The sequence below is a fragment of the Babylonia areolata genome, chromosome 33, assembly GCF_041734735.1.
Source record: "Babylonia areolata isolate BAREFJ2019XMU chromosome 33, ASM4173473v1, whole genome shotgun sequence".
Lineage (NCBI taxonomy): Eukaryota > Metazoa > Mollusca > Gastropoda > Neogastropoda > Buccinidae > Babylonia > Babylonia areolata.
Window position 1 is genome coordinate 9965250 of NC_134908.1, and position 20388 is coordinate 9985637.

Genomic DNA, 20388 nt, shown 5'->3' on the forward strand with positions numbered 1-20388 from the left:
TCAGGGTTCGTCACTAACGGGAGCGCTGAGCGGAACGCTCTGAAAAAACAAATTGCGCTCTGGAAAATTCCTTGACTCAGAGCGCTTGCGCTCTTGATTTTGAAAAGACATAAGCATACACTACTGTATCTAAATTGTTATTCCATTGTCCATCACATACAAGAGTCAAAAGCGCGATCGTTTTGCATTTACCGAAGTTTGAAAGCCGTCTGTTTACGTTTTGTTAGTTCAACCGGAAGTAGGCATAGTGAATCAGGGGAGGCTATGCAAAAGAGCGCTCTTCAGACTTGAAGAGTAGAAAAGTGGAGCGCACGATCGATTTCGCGGCCGTGCAAAATCAAAATGCTGAAATATTTGATCCCAAAAAGGAAGGCTGACGGTTTTTAGTGTGCGCTCTTAGTTTTCAGTTTGCGCTCATCAAAATTCTGAAACTAGAGCGCAGGCGCTCATGTGAAAAAATGTTAATGACGAACCCTGCACATACACACACACACACACACACACACATACACACACACACACACACACACACACACACACACACACACACACTACAACCACAACCACAAACACCACACACACATACTTTAATCCAACACGACGCACAGAGAGGGGAGACGGCTGCGGACCGGGCCAAGGCGGACGGGACGAGGGAGTACCTGCTGAACTGCATCAACGACCAGGCCGGGCTGGCTGCTGAACGCTCCTCCATCTCCTCCTCCCAGTCCTTCAACGCGCAGACCGCGCTGGACACGGCCCTGGCCATTGAGGTAATGGAGCTGGTGGTGGGAAGGGGATGGGGCAGGAGGGGAGGGGCGGGGGGGGTGGCATGGGAGGGGAAGCGTTGGTGGAGGGGGAGTGGTGGGGGTGGGGGGAAGCGTTGGTGGAGGGGGAGTGGTGGGGGTGGGGGGAAGGGTTGGTGGAGGGGGAGTGGTGTGGGTGGGTGGGGGTGGGGGGAAGGGTTGGTGGAGGGGGGAGTGGTGGAGGGGGAGTGGTGGGGGTGGGGGGAAGGGTTGGTGGAGGGGGAGTGGTGGGGGTGGGGGGAAGGGTTGGTGGAGGGGGAGTGGTGGAGGTGGGTGGGTGGGGGTGGGGGGAAGGGTTGGTGGAGGAGGAGTGGTGGACGTGGGTGGGTGGGGGTGGGGGGAAGGGTTGGTGGAGGGGGAGTGGTGGGGGTGGGGGAAGGGTTGGTGGAGGGGGAGTGGTGGAGGGGGAGTGGTGGGGGTGGGGGGAAGGGTTGGTGGAGGGGGAGTGGTGGGGGTGGGGGGAAGCATCGGTGGAGGGGGAGTGGTGGGGGTGGGTGGGGGGAAGGGTTGGTGGAGGGGGAGTGGTGTAGGGGGTGGGTGGGGGTGGGGGGAATGGTTGGTGGAGGGGGAGTGGTGTGTGTGGGGGGGGGTGGGGGTGGGGGGAAGGGTTGGTGGAGGGGGAGTGGTGGAGGTGGGTGGGTGGGGGTGGGGGGAAGGGTTGGTGAAGGGGGAGTGGTGGAGGTGGATGGGTGGGGGTGGGGGGAAGGGTTGGTGGAGGGTGAGTGGTGTGGGTGGGTGGGGGTGGGGGGAAGGGTTGGTGGAGGGGGAGTGGTGTGGGTGGGTGGGGGTGGGGGGAAGGGTTGGTGGAGGGGGAGTGGTGTGGGTGGGTGGGGGTGGGGGGAAGGGTTGGTGGAGGGGGTGGGTGGGGATGGGGGGAAGGGTTGGTGAATGAGGGTGTGGTGGTGGTGGACTGTGATGCCTCTATCCATGAGAATTAGTGGCAAACAAATAAATGGTGGACAGCAGAGGGAGGGGCTGGGTGTTGGTCCTTCAGTGGAGAGTCTGAGTATGAATCCCGCTCTTGACCTTTCTCCCAAGATTGACTGGAAAATCAGACTGAGTGACTAGCCATTCAGATGAGACCATAAGCCACGGTACTGAATGCAGCAAGCGCATTGCACACTGAAAAAGAACCCACGGCAATAAAATTGTTGTCCTCTGGCAAAGTCTGTAGTAGAATTCCCCTCTGATTAGTACACAGATATAATATGCATGCAATCAAGGCCTGACACAGCATGTTGAGTTATGCTGCTGGTCAGGCATCTGCCTAACAGGTGTGGTGTAGAGTATATGGATTCATCCGAACGCAGTGACACCTTGAGAAACTGAAACTGGAGTGGTATCCTTGAGGTAAGGTGTCCTCCAAGGGAGAGAATCTGAGCACATGGGTTCGGATCTCACTCTCTGCAGTGTTGCCTCCCTTCCCACTAGACCTTTAGTGGTGGTCTGGACGCCAGTAGTTATTTGAATGAGACGATGAAGCAAGGTCCTATGTGTAGCATGCACTTAGCGTACGTAAAATAACCCATGGCAACAGAACGGTTGCCACTGGGGAAATTCTGTAGACAAAGCTGCATTGATAGGAAAACAGACTTTCAGACCACTCTTTCCATGGTGAGAAGTCCAAATTTCCCACAGAGAGATCTGCTGTGACAGAGAGTAATACAATACAACAAGATACAACATGATACGACTCTACAGTCAGCTCAACACAGTACAACACAACACAGCATAGCGCAGCTCAGCTCAACTCAACAGCATCAACATCGCACAGCACAGCTTAACTCAGCACAGCACAGCACATAACAACAAAACTCAGCTCAACTCAATTCAACTCAGCTCAGCTCAACTCAACTCAACACAGCACAGCACAGAACAACACAACACAACACAACACAGTACTGTTCAGTTTAGTTAGTTCAGTCACTCAAGGATGCATCACTGCGTTCGGACAAATCCATAAATGCTACACCACATCTGCTAAGCAGGTGCCTGACCTGCAGAGTAACCCAGCGCGCTTAGTCAGGCCTTCAGGGAAGAAAAAAAACACGACAAAACCCATAAACAAATAAATGAATACATTGTTAAATTAATGAATAAATGATTAAACAGATATGTGAATAAAAGTTAGCAGAACACAAGACAACACAACACAAGGCAACAGAACACAAGACAACACAACACAAGACAACACAACACAAGGCAAGACAACACAACACAAGACAACACAACACAACACAACACAACACAACACAAAACGAGACAACAGAACACAAGGCAACAGAACACAAGACAACACAACACAACACAACACAACACAAGGCAAAACACAAGACAACACAACACAAGGCAACACAACACAACACAACACAACACAAGGCAACACAACACAACACAACACAACACAATATCGGTGTATGTGTCTCATGTCTCTCTCTGCGTTCTCTGTCAGAAAATCACGGCCCAGACCAAGAGCAGTGCCTCGGCCAGTGCGTTCGTCCCCAGCACCATGCCCCCCCTCGCCATAGCAACCTCCGAGGAGCGCAAGCGCAACATCCGACTGGGCGTCAAGCAGAGGACGAGCGCTGGCTCCGCCTCCGGCCCCACCTCCCCAGGTTGGTCCCCCGGTGAGTGACAGCTGTCGCCCACTGCCCTCGCTGCAGGTGTCGTGACTTGTGTTCTTTCTTTGTCTGTCTTTCTTTCGTTTTCTTCTTCTGCTGCTGTTTCTTCTTCTACTCCTTGTTGTTCTTCTTCTTTGTCTTTCTCTGTCTCCTTCTTCTACTCCGTCTACTTTTTCTTTTTCGTCTTCATTTGTCTGCCCCTTTTCCTCCTTCTCCTGCTCCTTTTCTTCATTCTTCTACTCCTTGTACTGTCTTCGTCTTCTTCTTCTTCTGCTTCTTCTTCTCCTCCTCCTCCTCCTTCTCCTCCTCTTTCTTCTTCCCTTTCTCCTCCTAATCCCCCTTCTCCTCTTCCTCCTCCTTCTCCTCCTCCTCTTCCTCCCTTCTCCTCCCTCTTCCTCCTCCTCCCTCCCCCTCCTCCTCTCCTCCTCCTTCTTCCTCCTCCTCCCACCCCCCTCATTCCTCCTCCACCTCCTACTCCTTCTCCTCCTTGTTCTCCTTCTCCTCCACCTTCTCCTCCTTCTCCACCTCCCCCTCCTTCCCTTCTTCTTCTCCCCCTCCTCCTTCCTCCTTCCTCCTCCTCCTCCTCCTTCTGACGTAAACTAAGCCTGTGTTGTACTCCTCCTTCATGACATGAACTAACCCTGTGTTGTTGCTGCCATGCCCAGGTTCAGCCCCCCACGTAGAGCTGGCCAGTGACAGCCTGGGGGCCGACACCAATGACCCCAACATCCAGCTGCTGCGAGCCTTCCAGGACCGCCTGAACCGCCGCATCGACGAAGCCTCCAGGACCCTGCAGGGGGGACTACTGCGCCCGGAAGGGGCCCCCGACCTCCCTGCCGCCGAATCCTCCTACTCCTCCTCCTCGGGAGAATCGTCCGCCCTTGAGCAGACGTCTTCCACCACTTCCGCAGCAGCTGCCACCTCCTCCCGGGAGGCCACTCTGAGCTCAAGGGAAGCAACCCAGGGGAGCGAATCCACAGGCGCCTCTTCCGTCGACGACGCAGGGGAGGGTGAACAGGGTGAGCCTTGTGGGGAGGGGAGTGACTCGAACGGCGTGTCGGTGAGCGAGAGCAGTCTTCATGGTGTGTCAGTTGACGGTGTGTCCGCCACCATCGAGGCCCTCTCCGTTTCCCAGAACACCCCCAAAGCGGGGGAAGGCGACCTCTGTGCTTCGGCGGAGTCTGCCGTTGTCGAGGAAGAGGAGAAGAGCTGCGTCGCACAGACAAAAGTGGTCAACGGAAACGTCAGTGCCGATCCAGGGAAAGTGGAAACCAATCTATGATGGTCGTCATCGACTGATGAATTTGTCAGTGCTGCAGTAAGAACAGCGATGAATGTTGATGACTGATCCATACGATGTTTTTTGTTGTTGTTTTTTTTAAGTTGATGTGAAATGAACTGTGGGAAGGAAAGTGAAACACATTGGCGATCATTTCAAAGAAGGAAAAGAAAATTTAGCTATATATATGGTCCTTGCCGGACGAAGAGAGAACAAAGAAAGTAAGGGAAACCGAGTGAAGCTGTGGTTGCTAAGTCTGTCAAACTTTGACGATAAAGTGTACATGCAAAGGGCAGGGAACTTAAAAGTGTCAAACATTTTGGGAGGGTAATATGCCATCAGTAAAACATAACTTCACTCAGATGACGGCATTCACAGGAAAATAATTTCTCATGCAAGTTTCCTGCAAATGCCCAATGGAGATGTTCACTGCATTACAGTGTTCGGAAAATGCCACACACAAAAAAAAGATATAAAAAAAGTTGTCTGTCTACACCACCCATTATCATTATGAGAAAAAAAGTTGTATAAAAAAAAGATATAATAAGAGAGGCAAATACCCTCACAAAGTCCAGTTTTCAGTCTTTCCAGTGATATCACCACCACTGTAGCCGAATGGGTCAGGTTATGGATTTCTGATCCAGTGTTCACCAGTTATTTGGGTTCGAATACCCGTTTTTGCATGGTGTTGTATCCTTGGGAAAGGCACCTTTCTGCAATTTAATATGACTACTACTACTACAGATAACAATGATACTACTACTACTACTATGAATAATAATAGCAATGATAATGATAAAGATGATAGCATTATACATTAGTGTAGCGCCCTTTCTCTTTAACTCTTTCACCACCATCGGCGACTTTAGTTGACATCAAAGGGTCATATTGATAAGACCATTTTTCACACTGTAACAAAGCTTGACAGCTGCAGCCAGTTTCCCGCCAATAGAACAATGACTTACCCTTAACCCCCTGACCGATTTCAAAGTCCATTGTGTTGTTTCGTCATAAACCGAAAGTTGCAACTGAGAGCATCGTATCTTCAAAGATTTGGCGCTGGGGAGCTTTTTTTCACACAGAAACTTGGCGGTGAACAAGTTAAAGAGTTCAGGGCGCTTTACACAGAAAAAAAAGTCACAAATTACATAAACCACTCATGACCACTTTCTCTTTCTCCCCCCAACTCCTTCTCCCCCCCCCCCCCCCCCCACCCCCCACACCCCCTCTCCCCCTCTCTCACAAAGTGAGTTGTATTTCCTCACTCCACCCAGGTGCAAACAGGTACCTGATTTCGGTTGGGGAAGGTTAACTCACTCCGGATGATGGAACGCTATAGCGTTCCTGACGTAAAGTAGCGTTCCGGACGATGGAATGCTATAGCGGTTTCGACAATTAAAAAATTTTCCACATTTTTCTCATGGGGTAGCATAACAATCGCAGCTACGCTGGGCATTGCGAACGTGTCAGGGGTCAAATGGAAAGTTTCTTCATGAGATTTTGTAACAACACCCTCCACAGCGAGCCAGCAAGTTCAGGACCCCACACGACAAGCTAATCTGCATACATATCGGGCATCACACGAGATGAGGAGAGGGGTCAGTGGGTCAAGTATAGTGAGTTTCATTCAGTTACTTTGTGTTTTGTATTTTTTGCGATTTTTTCCCTAACCCTAACAAATGGGTTGTCTGTCGGGAAAAGCAAGGGAGAGAACTATTCATCCGGAGTGAGTTAAAAACGGTTAAAGAAGAGGATTGGGCCCCACCTTCCTATGGCGAGCCCTGGACACAGCGGATGTGAATTCACTGCCGCAGTGGTCGTACAAGGCTGTGGGACCTATAACCGTTCGATGATTTCATAGACAAGTTCTCGCGCACTTGGTTCGTTTTGTGTGAGTATAAGAAAAAGACTAGCACATAGTCTTTCAAGGCTGGCTTTGTGTCTTTGTGACAGACTGGTCTGCGAGGTTGGTGGTTATGCATCAGTATGGTAAAAGATTGGTTTTCAAACTGATGCTGGTTTTTATGACATGCAACAGACTGGTTAGTTAGGTCTGGTTTTGTGCCAGTGCACAGGAATGTGTAGATATGGGAACAATTCTCTGTCTTTCTGTCTGTCTGACTGTCTCTGTGTGTCTGTCTCCGTCTATCTGTCTGTCTGTCTCTCTCTTCATTTTCCATTCTTCGTCTTTAATGTTTTGGGTTTTTTGCATTTGAAATTTCTTTTCTTGGTTCACATCTCATCTTCCTTCTTCTGATTTTTTTTTTTTTTTTTCTTTTCTTTTGGGGGGATTTGTTTTTGATTGCTGGACGAGAAAAAAAAAGCATGTATGCTAAATCTGTTCCGCCCAGAAAATCAAAGGTAGTCATTCATTCATTTATTCAACGTATGCTTTTAATCTGCCAGACTAGAGGCTTATCGTTTGTCAGAGACCAGCATTTCAGTGCCGGGGTACACCCCGCTTTCTCCTGAGTTTGAGTTTTGGCTTGATACTGTGAGGAAGTGACTCCTATGTATTGCGGCATGCTGGTGTCCACTTTGTTGTATTGTATTTATATTCTATTGTCTGTTGTATTACTCTTTATCATGATTGATTTTCTCTGAGTGAAATTTGGGCTGCTCTCAACAGGGAAAACACATCGCGATAGTGCAGCACCACCCCTTTTTTTTTCTGTTCTTTTTTCTTTTGTGTATTTGCCTATCAGAATGAAATGAATTTTTCTACACAATTTTGCCAGGGATGACCCTTTCGTTGCTGTGGGTTCTTTCAGGTTCACTAAATTCATGCTACAAACAGGACCTTGGTTTATCGTCTGATTCAAATAGCTGGCATCCAGACCACCACTCAAGGTCTAGTGAAAGGGGAGAAGATGCTAACGAGTGTGGGATTCGATCCCATGCACTCAGGTTCTCTCCCTTCCTAGGCAAACGTGTGACCACTTGGCCACCACTCCACTTGAACGAACAGTGCTCCCACATGAGGGGAAGATCCGGGAAGCAGCAATCATTGTGAAAGAAGCTCAAGTCGTCAAAGTGGAAGGAAACATTTGAGAAGTTAATCCTGTTTTGATCATTTCTAAGCTAAAAGCTCTCGTCATCAAAGCTGAAGGAAATAGTTAATAAATCAATCCTGTTTTGATCAATTCTAAGCTGAAAGCTCCAGTCGTCAAAGCGGAAGGAAACAGTTAATAAATCAATCCTGTTTTGATAAATTCCAAGCTAAAAGCTCTAGTTGTCAAAGCAGAAGGAAACAGTTAATAAATCAATCCTGTTTTGATCAATTCTAAGCTGAAAGCTCCAGTCGTCAAAGCGGAAGGAAACAGTTAATAAATCAATCCTGTTTTGATAAATTCCAAGCTAAAAGCTCTAGTTGTCAAAGCGGAAGGAAACAGTTAATAAATCAATCCTGTTTTGATCAATTCTAAGCTAAAAGCTCTAGTTGTCAAAGCAGAGGGAAACACTTTAAAAAAATCTGTCCTGCTTTGATAAATTCTAAGCTAAAAGCTCGAGTCGTCAAAGCGGAAGGAAACAGTTAATAAATCGATCCTGTTTTGATCAATTCTAAGCTAAAAGCTCAAGTCATCAAAGCGGAGGGAAACACTTATGAAATCTGACCTTTTTGCTCAATTCTTAGCACTGTTTTTTTTTCTTTCTGTTTTTCTTTAATAGCGACTTGTAATACATTAGCAGTGGAACGGAGGAAGAATGTGTAACACAGATTGTTGCACAGGTTGGAGATGGCAGTGATTTCCCTTTGTTTTGGGCGCAGGTGTTGCACTTGATTCTTCATGACAGGTGTGGTGAAAATGGTTGTGGTTTGCCTGGCAGATGTCCTTTTTTTTGTTTTGTTTTGTTTGTTTATTCGCTTTTCGTTAAGTACAACCATTCATGAAGGTTTGTGATTGTTTTTTTTTACTATCAGTTTGTGTGTAGATAAATGATGTTTGTTTAATCATCATTTATGGAATGGAAAGCTCTTGTTCTTTTTGTGTGTTTTTTTATGATGGTCTTTTATGACTTGCGTAAAATGTTTGGTGATGATTTTGGAGCTTGAAAATCAGCTTCTTCATTTTTTATTTTTCCTTTTTTTTTCTTTTTTTTTGTGTGTGTGTGTGTGATTACAAATAGTAACCCTAGAACTGGTGCTTTAATCTGAGTGATTTTTTTTGTCTGGTTGTGTTTGCCATGGACTGGCTGATAAAAATGATGAAATGTTTTCACAGCAGCGGAGGAGTACAAGTGTGTATGCTAATCAGATTTTAGAATGACATGCTTAGATGCTGCTCCATCAGCCCCCCTCTCTCTCCTCCAACCCCTCCACACCCCCACACCCACCCCCACCCCCCATTTGTCTTCCTTACCCCCCTTGCTACCACCCCATCATGGAACACCAGGTGCTTTTTCAGTGTGAAAATTGTCCCACACCTGGGAATTCTGTGCTAGAAATTTCCCCTTTTCTATCGCTGTCTTTGTTTCTGGCCTTTTCCTCTCTCTCCCTCTCTCTCTCTCTTTCTCCTTATCTGTCTGTCTCTGTCTTTCTGTGTGTGTGTGTGTGTGTGTGTCTCTCTCTCTCTTTCTGTCTTTGTTTCTCTCTTTTTGTCTCTTTCTCTTTCTCTCTCCCATCTCTCTCTTTCTCCCTCTCTCTTTCCCTCTGTCTCTCTCTCTTCTTTTCATACTTATTTTCTGCCTTGCCAGCCTGTTCACCTATATTTCTGTTGTTTTTTAACCAGAAAAGCTTGATATATATATATATATATATATATATATATATATATTTGTGTATGTATGTGTGTTTTGTTTGTTTGTTTTTTTGTTTTCTTTTGTTTTTGGACCTGAGAATCAGGCATTTTTACTGTGTTGCATTCTTTTTTCCACCTGGTATAAGTGAGTTGTCAGCATTTTTTTATGGTTTGGTAAACCTGTTACTGTGTATCTCTCTCTCTCTCTCTCTGTGTGTGTGTGTGTGTGTGTCTCTCTCTCTCTCTTATATAAATGTATATTTATGTATATATGATTCTCTTCATTATGTATGATTATCTTTATGTTTAGGTTGTTGATTTTAATCCGAAAAGCTGACAGAATTGTTAACGTCTGATGTGTATCCTTCATTCATGTCCATGAATGTGATTGTACATGTGCCTGGATTGTTGTTGTTGTTGTGTTTGTTTTTTATCAGGTTGTATGGGAACAATATTGACAGTGTTTTTCGACAGTTTTGTTTGTGATGTTGTTTTTGTTTATCAGGTTCTACGGGATCAACATTGATGGTGTATTCAGCAGCTGTTTTTCTAATATCTTTTTCAGTTTCTTTGGGATCAATTTTGACAGTGTTCTCAGCCCTGATATTGCCAAGTGTGTATGTCTGAACTGTAAGCAACAAAGATAAATAAATGAGTAAATAAATTCCAGGAAAGTGGGAGAAAGTGAGAGAAATGGACAGTCTATCTGACACTGCACTGACACCAATTGAATGGCAGTACATTAAGATGGATGACAGAATTGCCAATTTTTATGTTGGGTGTCAGTGATTGAGTGGCAAAAATACCAGTTTTTATGTTGGGTGTCGGTGGTTCGAGTATTTCGACTCACAAGACTGTGGAAGCTAGCTTGGTGGTCTTCTGGCTCAGCTGACCAGGGCCCGAAGAATGGGTTCAGCTCATTGTCAGTCTTAAAGTTGTTGAGACTGTTTGTTGTTTCTGTTGTTGTTGTTTTTTAACTCACTCCGGACGATGGAACGCTATAGCGTTCCTGATGTAAGGTAGCGTTCCTGATGTAAGGTAGCGTTCCAGACAACGGAACGCTATAGCAGTTTCGACAACTAAAAATTTTCCCACATTTTCCTCATGGGGTAGCATAAAAATCGCAGCTACACCGGGCATTGTGAACGTGTCAAATGGAAAGTTTCTTTGTGATGTTCTGTAACTATACACTCGCTGGCCAGATGTTGACCTTGGATACCCTACATGACAAGCTAATCTTCATATCTATCAAAAATGGCGTCGCAGGCGATACAAGTGGACATTTTTGGAGCAAACTAGATCATGACAGCGGCTTTTTACTGCTGCTGAAGTGATTGAAATGCTTCAAACGGAAGTTTTCAACATCGATGAGGATGATGAAGATGTTGAATAAAGTATCTGCAGTGAAGAAAGCTACCAGCAAGAAGGTACTGACAGTGACTCAGCTTCTGAGGGCTGTGAAAAGAGGGAGGGGGGTGGGCGTACACACGACGTTAAAAGAGGGGTCAGTGGGTCAAGTACAGGGAGTTTCAGTCAGTTGCTTTGTGTTTTGTATTTTTTTGTGATTTTTTCCCTAATGCTAACAAATGGGTCGTCTGCAGGAGGAAGCAAGGGAGAAAACTATTCACCTTGAGTGAGTTAAACTGAGCTTGACACATAGTGCTTGCAGTACATTGCTGTGATGTGCCATGACTGATCCATTTAAACAGGAAAGTTTTGTTGTCAGGAGAAGCATTGTTAGTGCTGTTACTTGGGGACCAACTTTTTTTTCTTTTCTTTTTTTTTCAACTCTTTCACCGCCATATGCGACTTAAGTCGACATGGAGGAGTCATGTTAAAAGGACCATTTTTCACATTGTAACAGTGCTTGACAGCTGCAGCCAGTTTCCCACCAATAAAACAATCTCTGACCGTTGCTCCCTGACCCAGTTTGAAGTGACAAAGTCCACTGTGTTGGTTTGCCATGAACCAAAGCCTGTGACTGAGAGCTTTGTATCTTGAAGTATTTGGCACGTGGCGGGAGCGTTTTTCACACTGAAACTTGGCAGTGAAAGAGTTAAGATGTTCGTGTTGATTACTGACGATATCCCATGACGGAAGGGAAGATGATAAAATCTCATTGTGTGGATCACTGTTTTATTCAATGATAAAAATGGACCTCTGACGCTTGTGCAGCTGATATTCCGCTTCTGTTTACCCAGCTTTTACATTTCCACTCTTCTTTCCTTTGGCGCTTTTTTTTTTCTCACACACAGAGAGACAGAGAGAGAGAGAGAATGAATGTTAATTGCATACAGTCCATCGGCATCATTGCACTGGGATACTGTGTGTATCTGTGTGTGTGAGTGAGCGAGAGAGGGGGGTGGGAGGTAGAGAAAGAAGGCTGAAAAAAATCCACACTTTTTGTGATTTTCTGCCTGGCTTTTCACACTATTGATGTGAATTGAAATGCTTGTTGTTGTTGGAATTATATGCTAATACTGTGTGTGCCTGTGTCTGTGTCTCTTTGTGTGTGTGTGTGTGTGTATGTGTGTGTGTACAGGTTGTCTGGGGGTTTTTTCTTCTTTTGGGGGGGTTGGTCTTCATATGTTGTTTTTGTTTTTCAGACATCTGCAGTGAAGCTCCTCTTTATATGTGGTTGTTGTTTGGTTTTTTGTTGTTTTTTTTGGGGGGTGGGGTGGGGTTAAAATAAATCATGTTCATGTGAGTCAAGCTGCTTTGAATATAATTTTTGTGCATTAGGTATGATTATGTATTTCATGTTCTGGTTGCCTTTTTTTAAATTTCATTTTTTTCTCTGGCGAAAAAATGACAATGTTCAATGCCAGAGACTCACTTATATTGTGTGTGCCTGCAGTCTTGCATTTTGTTTATTTTGGTTCAGCAATCAGTTTGGGTCTGGGTTGTGCAAGCAGTCTTTGCAATGCTAAGTTTGCTTAGCAATCAGAATTTTCCTGTGGAATTAGCAAAGACTTTGGGGAATTTTCAGTGCTAAATAAACTCATGCATGCCAGCCCTGGGCCCTCAGCTGTAGAACTATTGTATTGTTTTGTATTACATTGTATCATATTTGTATTGTGCTATGCTGTATTTTTTGTTGTTGTTGTTTTTTTCTTAAGGCCTGAATAAGCGAGTTGGGTTACGCTGCTGGTCAGGCATCTGCTTGGCAGATGTGGTGTAGGGTATATGGATTTGACCGAACGCAGTGACACCTCCTTGAGCTACTGATACTGATACTGTACTGTACTATACTGTACTGTACTGTATAATTTTGCCACGACAGACTTCTCTGCGTGAAATTCAGGCTGCTCTCCACAGTGAGAGCGTATCGCCACAGACCAGTGCCACCCTTTTGTTCAGCTGGGGAAGGTTGAAACAGCAGACAGCAAGGACTGGGCTCCAGTTTCCTACGCCATGCCCTAGACACAGTGGATATTGAATCACTGCCTCGATGGTCCAGAAAAGGCTATGGAACCTTAAACCTTTTCTAACTTAACTATATAGGCAGCCGTACTCCGTTTCAGGGGTGGGCATGCTGATGATAATTGTATTTCCGTAAAGCATTGAACGCTGACATGGATCTTAAATGTGCAAGTTTGATCTTCTGCATGTGTATGCACAGGCAGGGGGTTGAAGCATTAACAGGCCTGCACATCTGTTGGCCTTGGAGACTGGAAAACCTCCACCGTAAGTCCACAAGGATGCCAGGATCGAACACACTTCCAGATTGAAAGTTCTGGTGCTTTGACCACTTCGCTATTGTGCCCTTCTTCTGCCTTCTTCCAAAGGTGGTAGTTTTGTAGACAAGGTTGCTTCTATGAATAGAATCGCATTTCAATTATGATTGTTATTTTTACATTATCACTTGTCCATGATTATAATTGTTTGTAAAATGTATAAGGTATTGTTGTTGTTGTTTTTACGTTTACATATGTCTATGATACTTATTGTTTGTAAAATGTAAATGTATTATTGCTATTTTTACGTAAACTCATGTTCATGATAATTGTTGTTTGTAAAATGTGTGAGGTATTCTTGTGTGAAAGATGCATTCTGATATTGACATCCTTTTTTTCTTTCTTGTTCTTTTTCTCTGTAATGATGTTGCTGCAAAATGTGATTGATAGGAAAGAGGACAGTAGATAGAAAACTCTGTAGCAGCTCTGCACTGATTCAGGGTATCGATCTGTTGGCGTCCCGACAAACGAACCTTCAGTTTGACCAAACATATGACCACTGAACGTCGTCATTGATTCGTACACAGGTTCTGTCTTTGTATTGATGTGTGTCACTGTTGATTTGTACACAGGTACTGTCTTCATTGATTAGCGTCATTGTTCAATGTCAGTATTGATTTGTACACACGCACTGTCTTCATTGATGTATGTCATTGCTGATTTGTGCACATGTGCTGTCTGTATTTATGTAGGTCATTGCTGATGTGTACACATCTGTTGTCTTCACTGATGTATGTCTTTGATGATTTTTACACATGTGCTGTCTGTATTTATGTAGGTCATTGCTCATGTGTACACACCTATTGTCTTCATTGATGTATATCGTTGCTGATTTTTACACATGTGCTGTCTGTATTTATGTAGGTCATTGCTCATGTGTACACACCTATTGTCTTCATTGATATGTATCGTTGCTGATTTTTACACATGTGCTGTCATTATTTACGTAGGTCATTGCTCATGTGTACACACCTATTGTCTTCATTGATATGTATCGTTGCTGATTTTTACACATGTGCTGTCTGTATTTATGTAGGTCATTGCTGATGTGTACACAGCTTTTGTCTTTTGATGAATGTCATCATTGTTTTGAACACACATGCTGTGTTTGTTTATGAATATTCATTGCTGATTAGCGCACTTCTTCTTCTATTTCTTTGTCTTTTGAATTGTTTGGCTGCAACTTCAATGCTCAGTTGTATGTATGAGCGAGGATTTCGTGTATGACTGTTTTTACCCCACCATCTTGTATTTGTATTTGTATTTCTTTTTATCACAACAGATTTCTCTCTGTGAAATTCGGGCTGCTCTCCCCAGGGAGAGCGCGTCGCTACACTACAGCGCCACCCATTTTTTTGTGTTTTTTCTTGCGTGCAGTTTTATTTGTTTTTCCTATCGAAGTGGATTTTTCTACAGAATTTCTACAGGGAACAACCCTTCTGTTGCCGTGGGTTCTTTTACGTGCGCTAAGTGCATGCTGCACACGGGACCTCGGTTTATTGTCTCATCTGAATGACTAGCGTCCAGGCCACCACTCAAGGTCTAGTGGAGGGGGAGAAAATATTGGTGGCTGAGCTGTGATTCGAACCAGCACGCTCAGATTCTCTCGCTTCCTAGACGGACGCGTTAGCTCTAAGCCATCACTCCACTCTTGACAGCTGTACTCTGTTTTTGGGGATGTGCATGCTGAGTATGGTCATGTTTCCATAGCCCACCAAACGCTGGCATGGATTACAGGATCTTTACAGGTCTTCATGTATGTTGTCCTGGGAGAGTGGGAAAAAAATCTCCACCTATTTTATCCACCAGGCAATGTGGCCAGGATTCAAACCTTAGACCCACAAAATGAAAGTCCAATGTTTTAACCACTCAGCGATTGCGCCAGTCATTTGTTCACAGTTGATTAGTGTATATCGTGATTGATAATGTGAAGTGCAAAGCATGTGCAGATTTTTTTTTTACAGCACATTTTGGACACAAGATTTTCAGGTGTCTTGATATTTTTATTCAGTCTCGAGTGTGATTCATGACAACAGATTTTGAGTCTGTGTACAATCATTTTGAGTCTGTGTACAGTCATTTTGAGTCTGTGTACAAGACAAGCTGTAGAATGAAAAAAAACCCTGTCAGTTTGTTACATTCTGCTTCTTTTACACTGAAAGTAGTAAAAATCATAGTGATTGATTTGATGGCTGGCATTTGGGTTTTTTTTTGTTTGTTTTTTTTTTTTTGTTTGTTTGTTGTTGTTGTTTTTTTGGGGGGTGCCTGTATTGTTTAGTATTCAAGTTTCTGTGTGTGCGTGTGTTTTTTTATATGTGTGCGAGTGTGTGTTTGTGTGTGTGTGTTTGTGAATAAGCATGGGTGTGTGTGTATGTGTGTGCAATTTCCTTATGCATGTTGAAAATGGATGTTTGTTGTATTGCATTGCATTGTACTGCATTGTATTGTGTTTTTTGTCACTACAGATTTCTCTTTGTGAAATCCGGGCTGTTCCCGAGGAGAGCATATCACTACAGTGCAGTGCCAATGGTACCTTGTTTGTTTTTTTTTTTTTGTTCTGTATGAAGACATACTCACCATGTACTTCTGATTGTTCACAGAGTATAGATCTTCTTCGTTCGTGGGTGGCAATTCCCACGTTCACTCATATGTATACGAGTGACCGTTTTTACCCTGCCATGTAGGCAGCCATACTCCGTTTTTGGGGGGCGTGCATGCAGGGTATGTTCTTGCTTCCATAACCCACTGAATGCTGGCATGGATTACAGGATCTTTAACGTGCGTAATTTTTATCTTCTGCTTGCATATACACATGAAGGGGGTTTCAGGCACAAGCAGGTCTGCACATATGTTGACCTGGGACATTGGAAAAATCTCCACCCTTTTACCCACCAGGCGCGGTTACCGAGATTCAAACCTGGAACCCTCAGATTGAAAGTCCAACACTTTAACCACTCAGCTATAGCGCCAGTCAACTGCATACAAGTTTAATTTTTGGAATACTATTTTCGTTAACTCATTTAACAAACTTCAACACAACAAAATTAAAACATTCGATATGTGAATGTATCAGTTTTATCAACAAAACATTAAAAAGATAAATTTTGAAAAATGGCACAAGCGCTTCATTTAAGATAATCCTGTACCGTGTTTTTTGCCAATATCTTCGTTCTTGTTCCGTATGAAGACGTTATCATCACGTACTTGTGATTCTTCACAGGGTGCAGATCAGGTTTCCACCCATGTGTCAGAACATACTCCATCCTTCAGGAGGTAAGGTGGCAGAACGGTTAAGACACGTATCTGCCAGTAAAGTGTTCATGAAGGTCTGGGTTCAAATCCCGGTCTCGCTCTTCCTCCCAAGTTTGACTGGGAAATCAAACTGAGAGCGTCTGATCATTAGGATGAGACAATGAACCGAGGTCCCGTGTGCAGCACGCGTTTGGCGCACTGAAAAATATCCCATGGCAACATAAGTGTTGTCCTCTTGCAAAATTCTTTTTGAAGAAATCCACTCTGATAGGTTCGCAAATATATATGCACGCACTCAAGGCCCGACGGGTCATGTTTGGTTATGCTGTTGGTCAGATTCTGTATAGTAGTTGTGGTGTAGCATATATGGATTTGTTCGAATGCAGTGGCGCCTCATTGAGAAACTGAAACTCCAGTCTTCTGTTGAAGGCGTGTGGGAAGTCTCCACTGGAGTGGTGGCTTAGTGGTTACTCGTCTGCCTAGTGAGCAAGAGAATCTGAGCATACAGGATCGAATCCGACATTTGCTAGAATTTTCTCCCCTTGATACTTAAGTCATTCAGATGAGATGATGAACTGAGGTCCCATGAGCAGAATATACTCAGCGCACACAAAAGAACCCATGGCAGCGAGAGAAGTTGTCCCTGGTAAAATATGTAGTAAAGTCCACATTAAAATACGTGTGTGTGTGTGCATATGCGAGGTTAAAAACCTGGCTAGTTGAAAATAAAAAATAAAAATAAAAAAATACAACAAAAAACAACAACAAAAAGACATTGAATACATAAGGGACAGCAAAACATATTTAAAACCGAAAGAGGGAGAGGGAAAAATTCTTGCACATTAACAAACCTCCATCCCTCAAGAACTGGTGCAGACAACTTGTCAGTCACCCTTTGAGGAAGAGAAGGAGGAGGGGGTACGGGGGTAACCTTACTCTGACCATCCTTCAGTCTTGCAGACAGTTCAAATCATCGATCAATATACGTGATATTTCATATGCACAATTAATTTTGGGCAACCTTACTCGGACCATTCTTCAGTCTTGCAGATAGTTCAAATCATCGATCAATATACGTGATATTTCATATGCACAATTAATTTTGGGTAACCTTACTCAGATCATCCTTCAGTCTTGCAGACAGTTCAAATCATCGATCAATATACGTGATATTTCATATGCACAATTAATTTTGGGTAACCTTACTCTAACCATTCTTCAGTCTTGCAGACAGTTCAAATCATCGATCAATATACATATTTCATATGCACAATTAATTTTGGGTAACCTTACTGTAACCATTCTTCAGTCTTGCAGATAGTTTAAATCATCGATCAATATACATGATAATTATTTCATATGCACAATTAATTTTGGGTAACCTTACTCTAACCATTCTTCAGTCTTGCAGATAGTTCAAATCATCGATCAATATACGTGACATTTCATATGCACAATTAATTTTGGGCAACCTTACTCGGACCATTCTTCAGTTTTGCAGATAGTTCAAATCATCGATCGATATACGTGATATTTCATATGCACAATTAATTTTGGGCAACCTTACTCTAACCATTCTTCAGTCTTGCAGATAGTTCAAATCATCGATCAATATACGTGATATTTCATATGCACAATTAATTTTGGGTAACCTTACTCTAACCATTCTTCAGTCTTGCAGATAGTTCAAATCATCGATCAATATACATGATAATTATTTCATATGCACAATTAATTTTGGGTAACCTTACTCTAACCATTCTTCAGTCTTGCAGGTAGTTCAAATCATCGATCAATATACGTGATATTTCATATGCACAATTAATTTTGGGTAACCTTACTCTAACCATTCTTCAGTCTTGCAGATAGTTCAAATCATCGATCAATATACATGATAATTATTTCATATGCACAATTAATTTTGGGTAACCTTACTCTAACCATTCTTCAGTCTTGCAGATAGTTCAAATCATCGATCAATATACGTGATATTTTATATGCACAATTAATTTTGGGCAACCTTACTCGGACCATTCTTCAGTCTTGCAGATAGTTCAAATCATCGATCAATATACGTGATATTTCATATGCACAATTAATGTTGGGTAACCTTACTCGGACCATTCTTCAGTCTTGCAGATCATTTAAGTCATTGGTCAGTACACATGATATTTCATAGACATGTATATTCGGGACAAAAGCTCGGAAAAAGAAAGTGCAGAAGGAAAAAAAAGAATATTTATCAAAAAAAACAATTTTTAAGAATACACACACACACACACACACACGCGCGCGCGCGCGCGCACGCACGCACGCAGAGAGAACGCATGCACACACCGGCGCACGCGCGTACACACACACACACGTGCACACACACACACACACACACACACACACACACGCACGCACGCACACACACACACACATTCACTGGCACACAACGCGCGCTCACATAATGCAGTCACACCAGAGGCACTAAACTTAGCGAGATGAATCACTCAGCGCTTCGCGTGAAGCCGCCGCGCGAGCAGCTCTCGCCCGGAAATAGTATGCGCCCTCAAGCGGCCAGACAGTTACGGCAGCAGAGGAAATGGCTTGGTGTTCTGCTGTAAACTGCAAAAACTCGCGCAAAAAAGGATGGACATTGTTCCGATTTCCCAAAGATGAAGACAGGTAAGCGTTTCATGATTTTGTTTAATGAAGTATCGTGTTGATATGGACATTTATGTCGTTATTACATTCGTTAGTCAGAGCTTTGTTTAGCCGAGTGTGCAAAGTGAAAGTAGTTTTTAGCAAAACCGAAAGTAGAGCTGTGAAAGGTATCCGTGACGTTTTGTGATTGTGACTTTGGGTCTGGGACAGACAACATTAGAGCGGCATCAAAACTGAACCCAAAATGAGGCACTGTTTTAGTGATTAGAACCATAGTGATGCATTGATATAATTATGCAACACTGAATGTGTTGCTATGGTTGTAGTGTAGTGGTTATGGTAGACTGCTCAGCTAGCAGTCATAGTAATAGTAATCACTACTTGCAGTAGACGCCAGTCAAATCTTTCTAGTAATCAGTAATCACTCAGTTTAGCAGGAATGGCAGTAATAGTAGAAGCAGTTGCAGGAGCAGCAGCAACAGCAGCAGTAGTAGCAGCACCAGCTTTGTCATCATCATCATCATCTTCATCATCATCAGTAGTAGTTGTTGTTGTCGTGGTAGTAGTAATAGTACTGAGAAGGATGAAGAGAACAACTGAGGATGAAATGATACCAGTTTCTATAAATTGAAAACTGAATGAAAATAAATATTGAAATGCTATATTGCTTTTTTTGTACAGATGCAAAAAGTGGGTTCAGAACACCAGGCGAGCTGATCTACAGGGAAAAACCAGCGAGTACCTGTACACTAACTGCAAACTTTGCTCTGAACATTTTGAGCCAAATCAGTTTATGAATCCCAGTGCGGAAAAATTGAGTCTTGTGTGGAATGCTGTCCCCACATTATTCAACATTCCAAATCCACCACCTAAAGTCACAACAAAAAGAAAAATGCCCTGTCGACAGGATCACCCTGCAAGTTCCAAAAAAGCCAGAACCAGCCATGAATCACAGGAAAAAGCAGGTAATTTAATTTACTGTATATATTTGTATGTTTTTAAATTGCTGTAGCTTTTATATGTACAAGTATTTTGATATAATTATGTCAGACTTGTTATCTCTGCGATAATATTATTTAGAACTGTGTATATCACATTGTGTGGGGTGTGGATGAGGAGAGTGAAAAGGTAAAACATAAATGAACATATATGTCATTATTTCTGTCGCCTTGTCAGTGTTTCTCTCTCTCTCTCTCTCTCTCTCTCTCTCTCTCTCTCTCTCTCTCTCTCTCAGCTATTGTTTATTTGTATCTCTCACACATTTTCTGGAATGGTGTGTGTGTGTGTGTGTGTGTGTGTGTGTGT

The 20388-nt window shown here is 43.5% G+C and overlaps 1 protein-coding gene across 1 annotated transcript in view; it reads left to right on the forward strand.

The window, feature by feature from the left end:
* Positions 1-4706, forward strand: part of LOC143276868 (uncharacterized) — a 30144-nt gene extending 25438 nt beyond the window's left edge. Inside the window, exons 9-11 of the mRNA XM_076581525.1 lie at positions 609-770; positions 3256-3430; positions 4090-4706. Of these exons, the coding sequence (XP_076437640.1) occupies positions 609-770; positions 3256-3430; positions 4090-4706 (954 nt within the window). The remainder of the gene's footprint in view (positions 1-608; positions 771-3255; positions 3431-4089) is intronic.
* The last annotated feature ends 15682 nt before the right edge of the window (positions 4707-20388 follow it).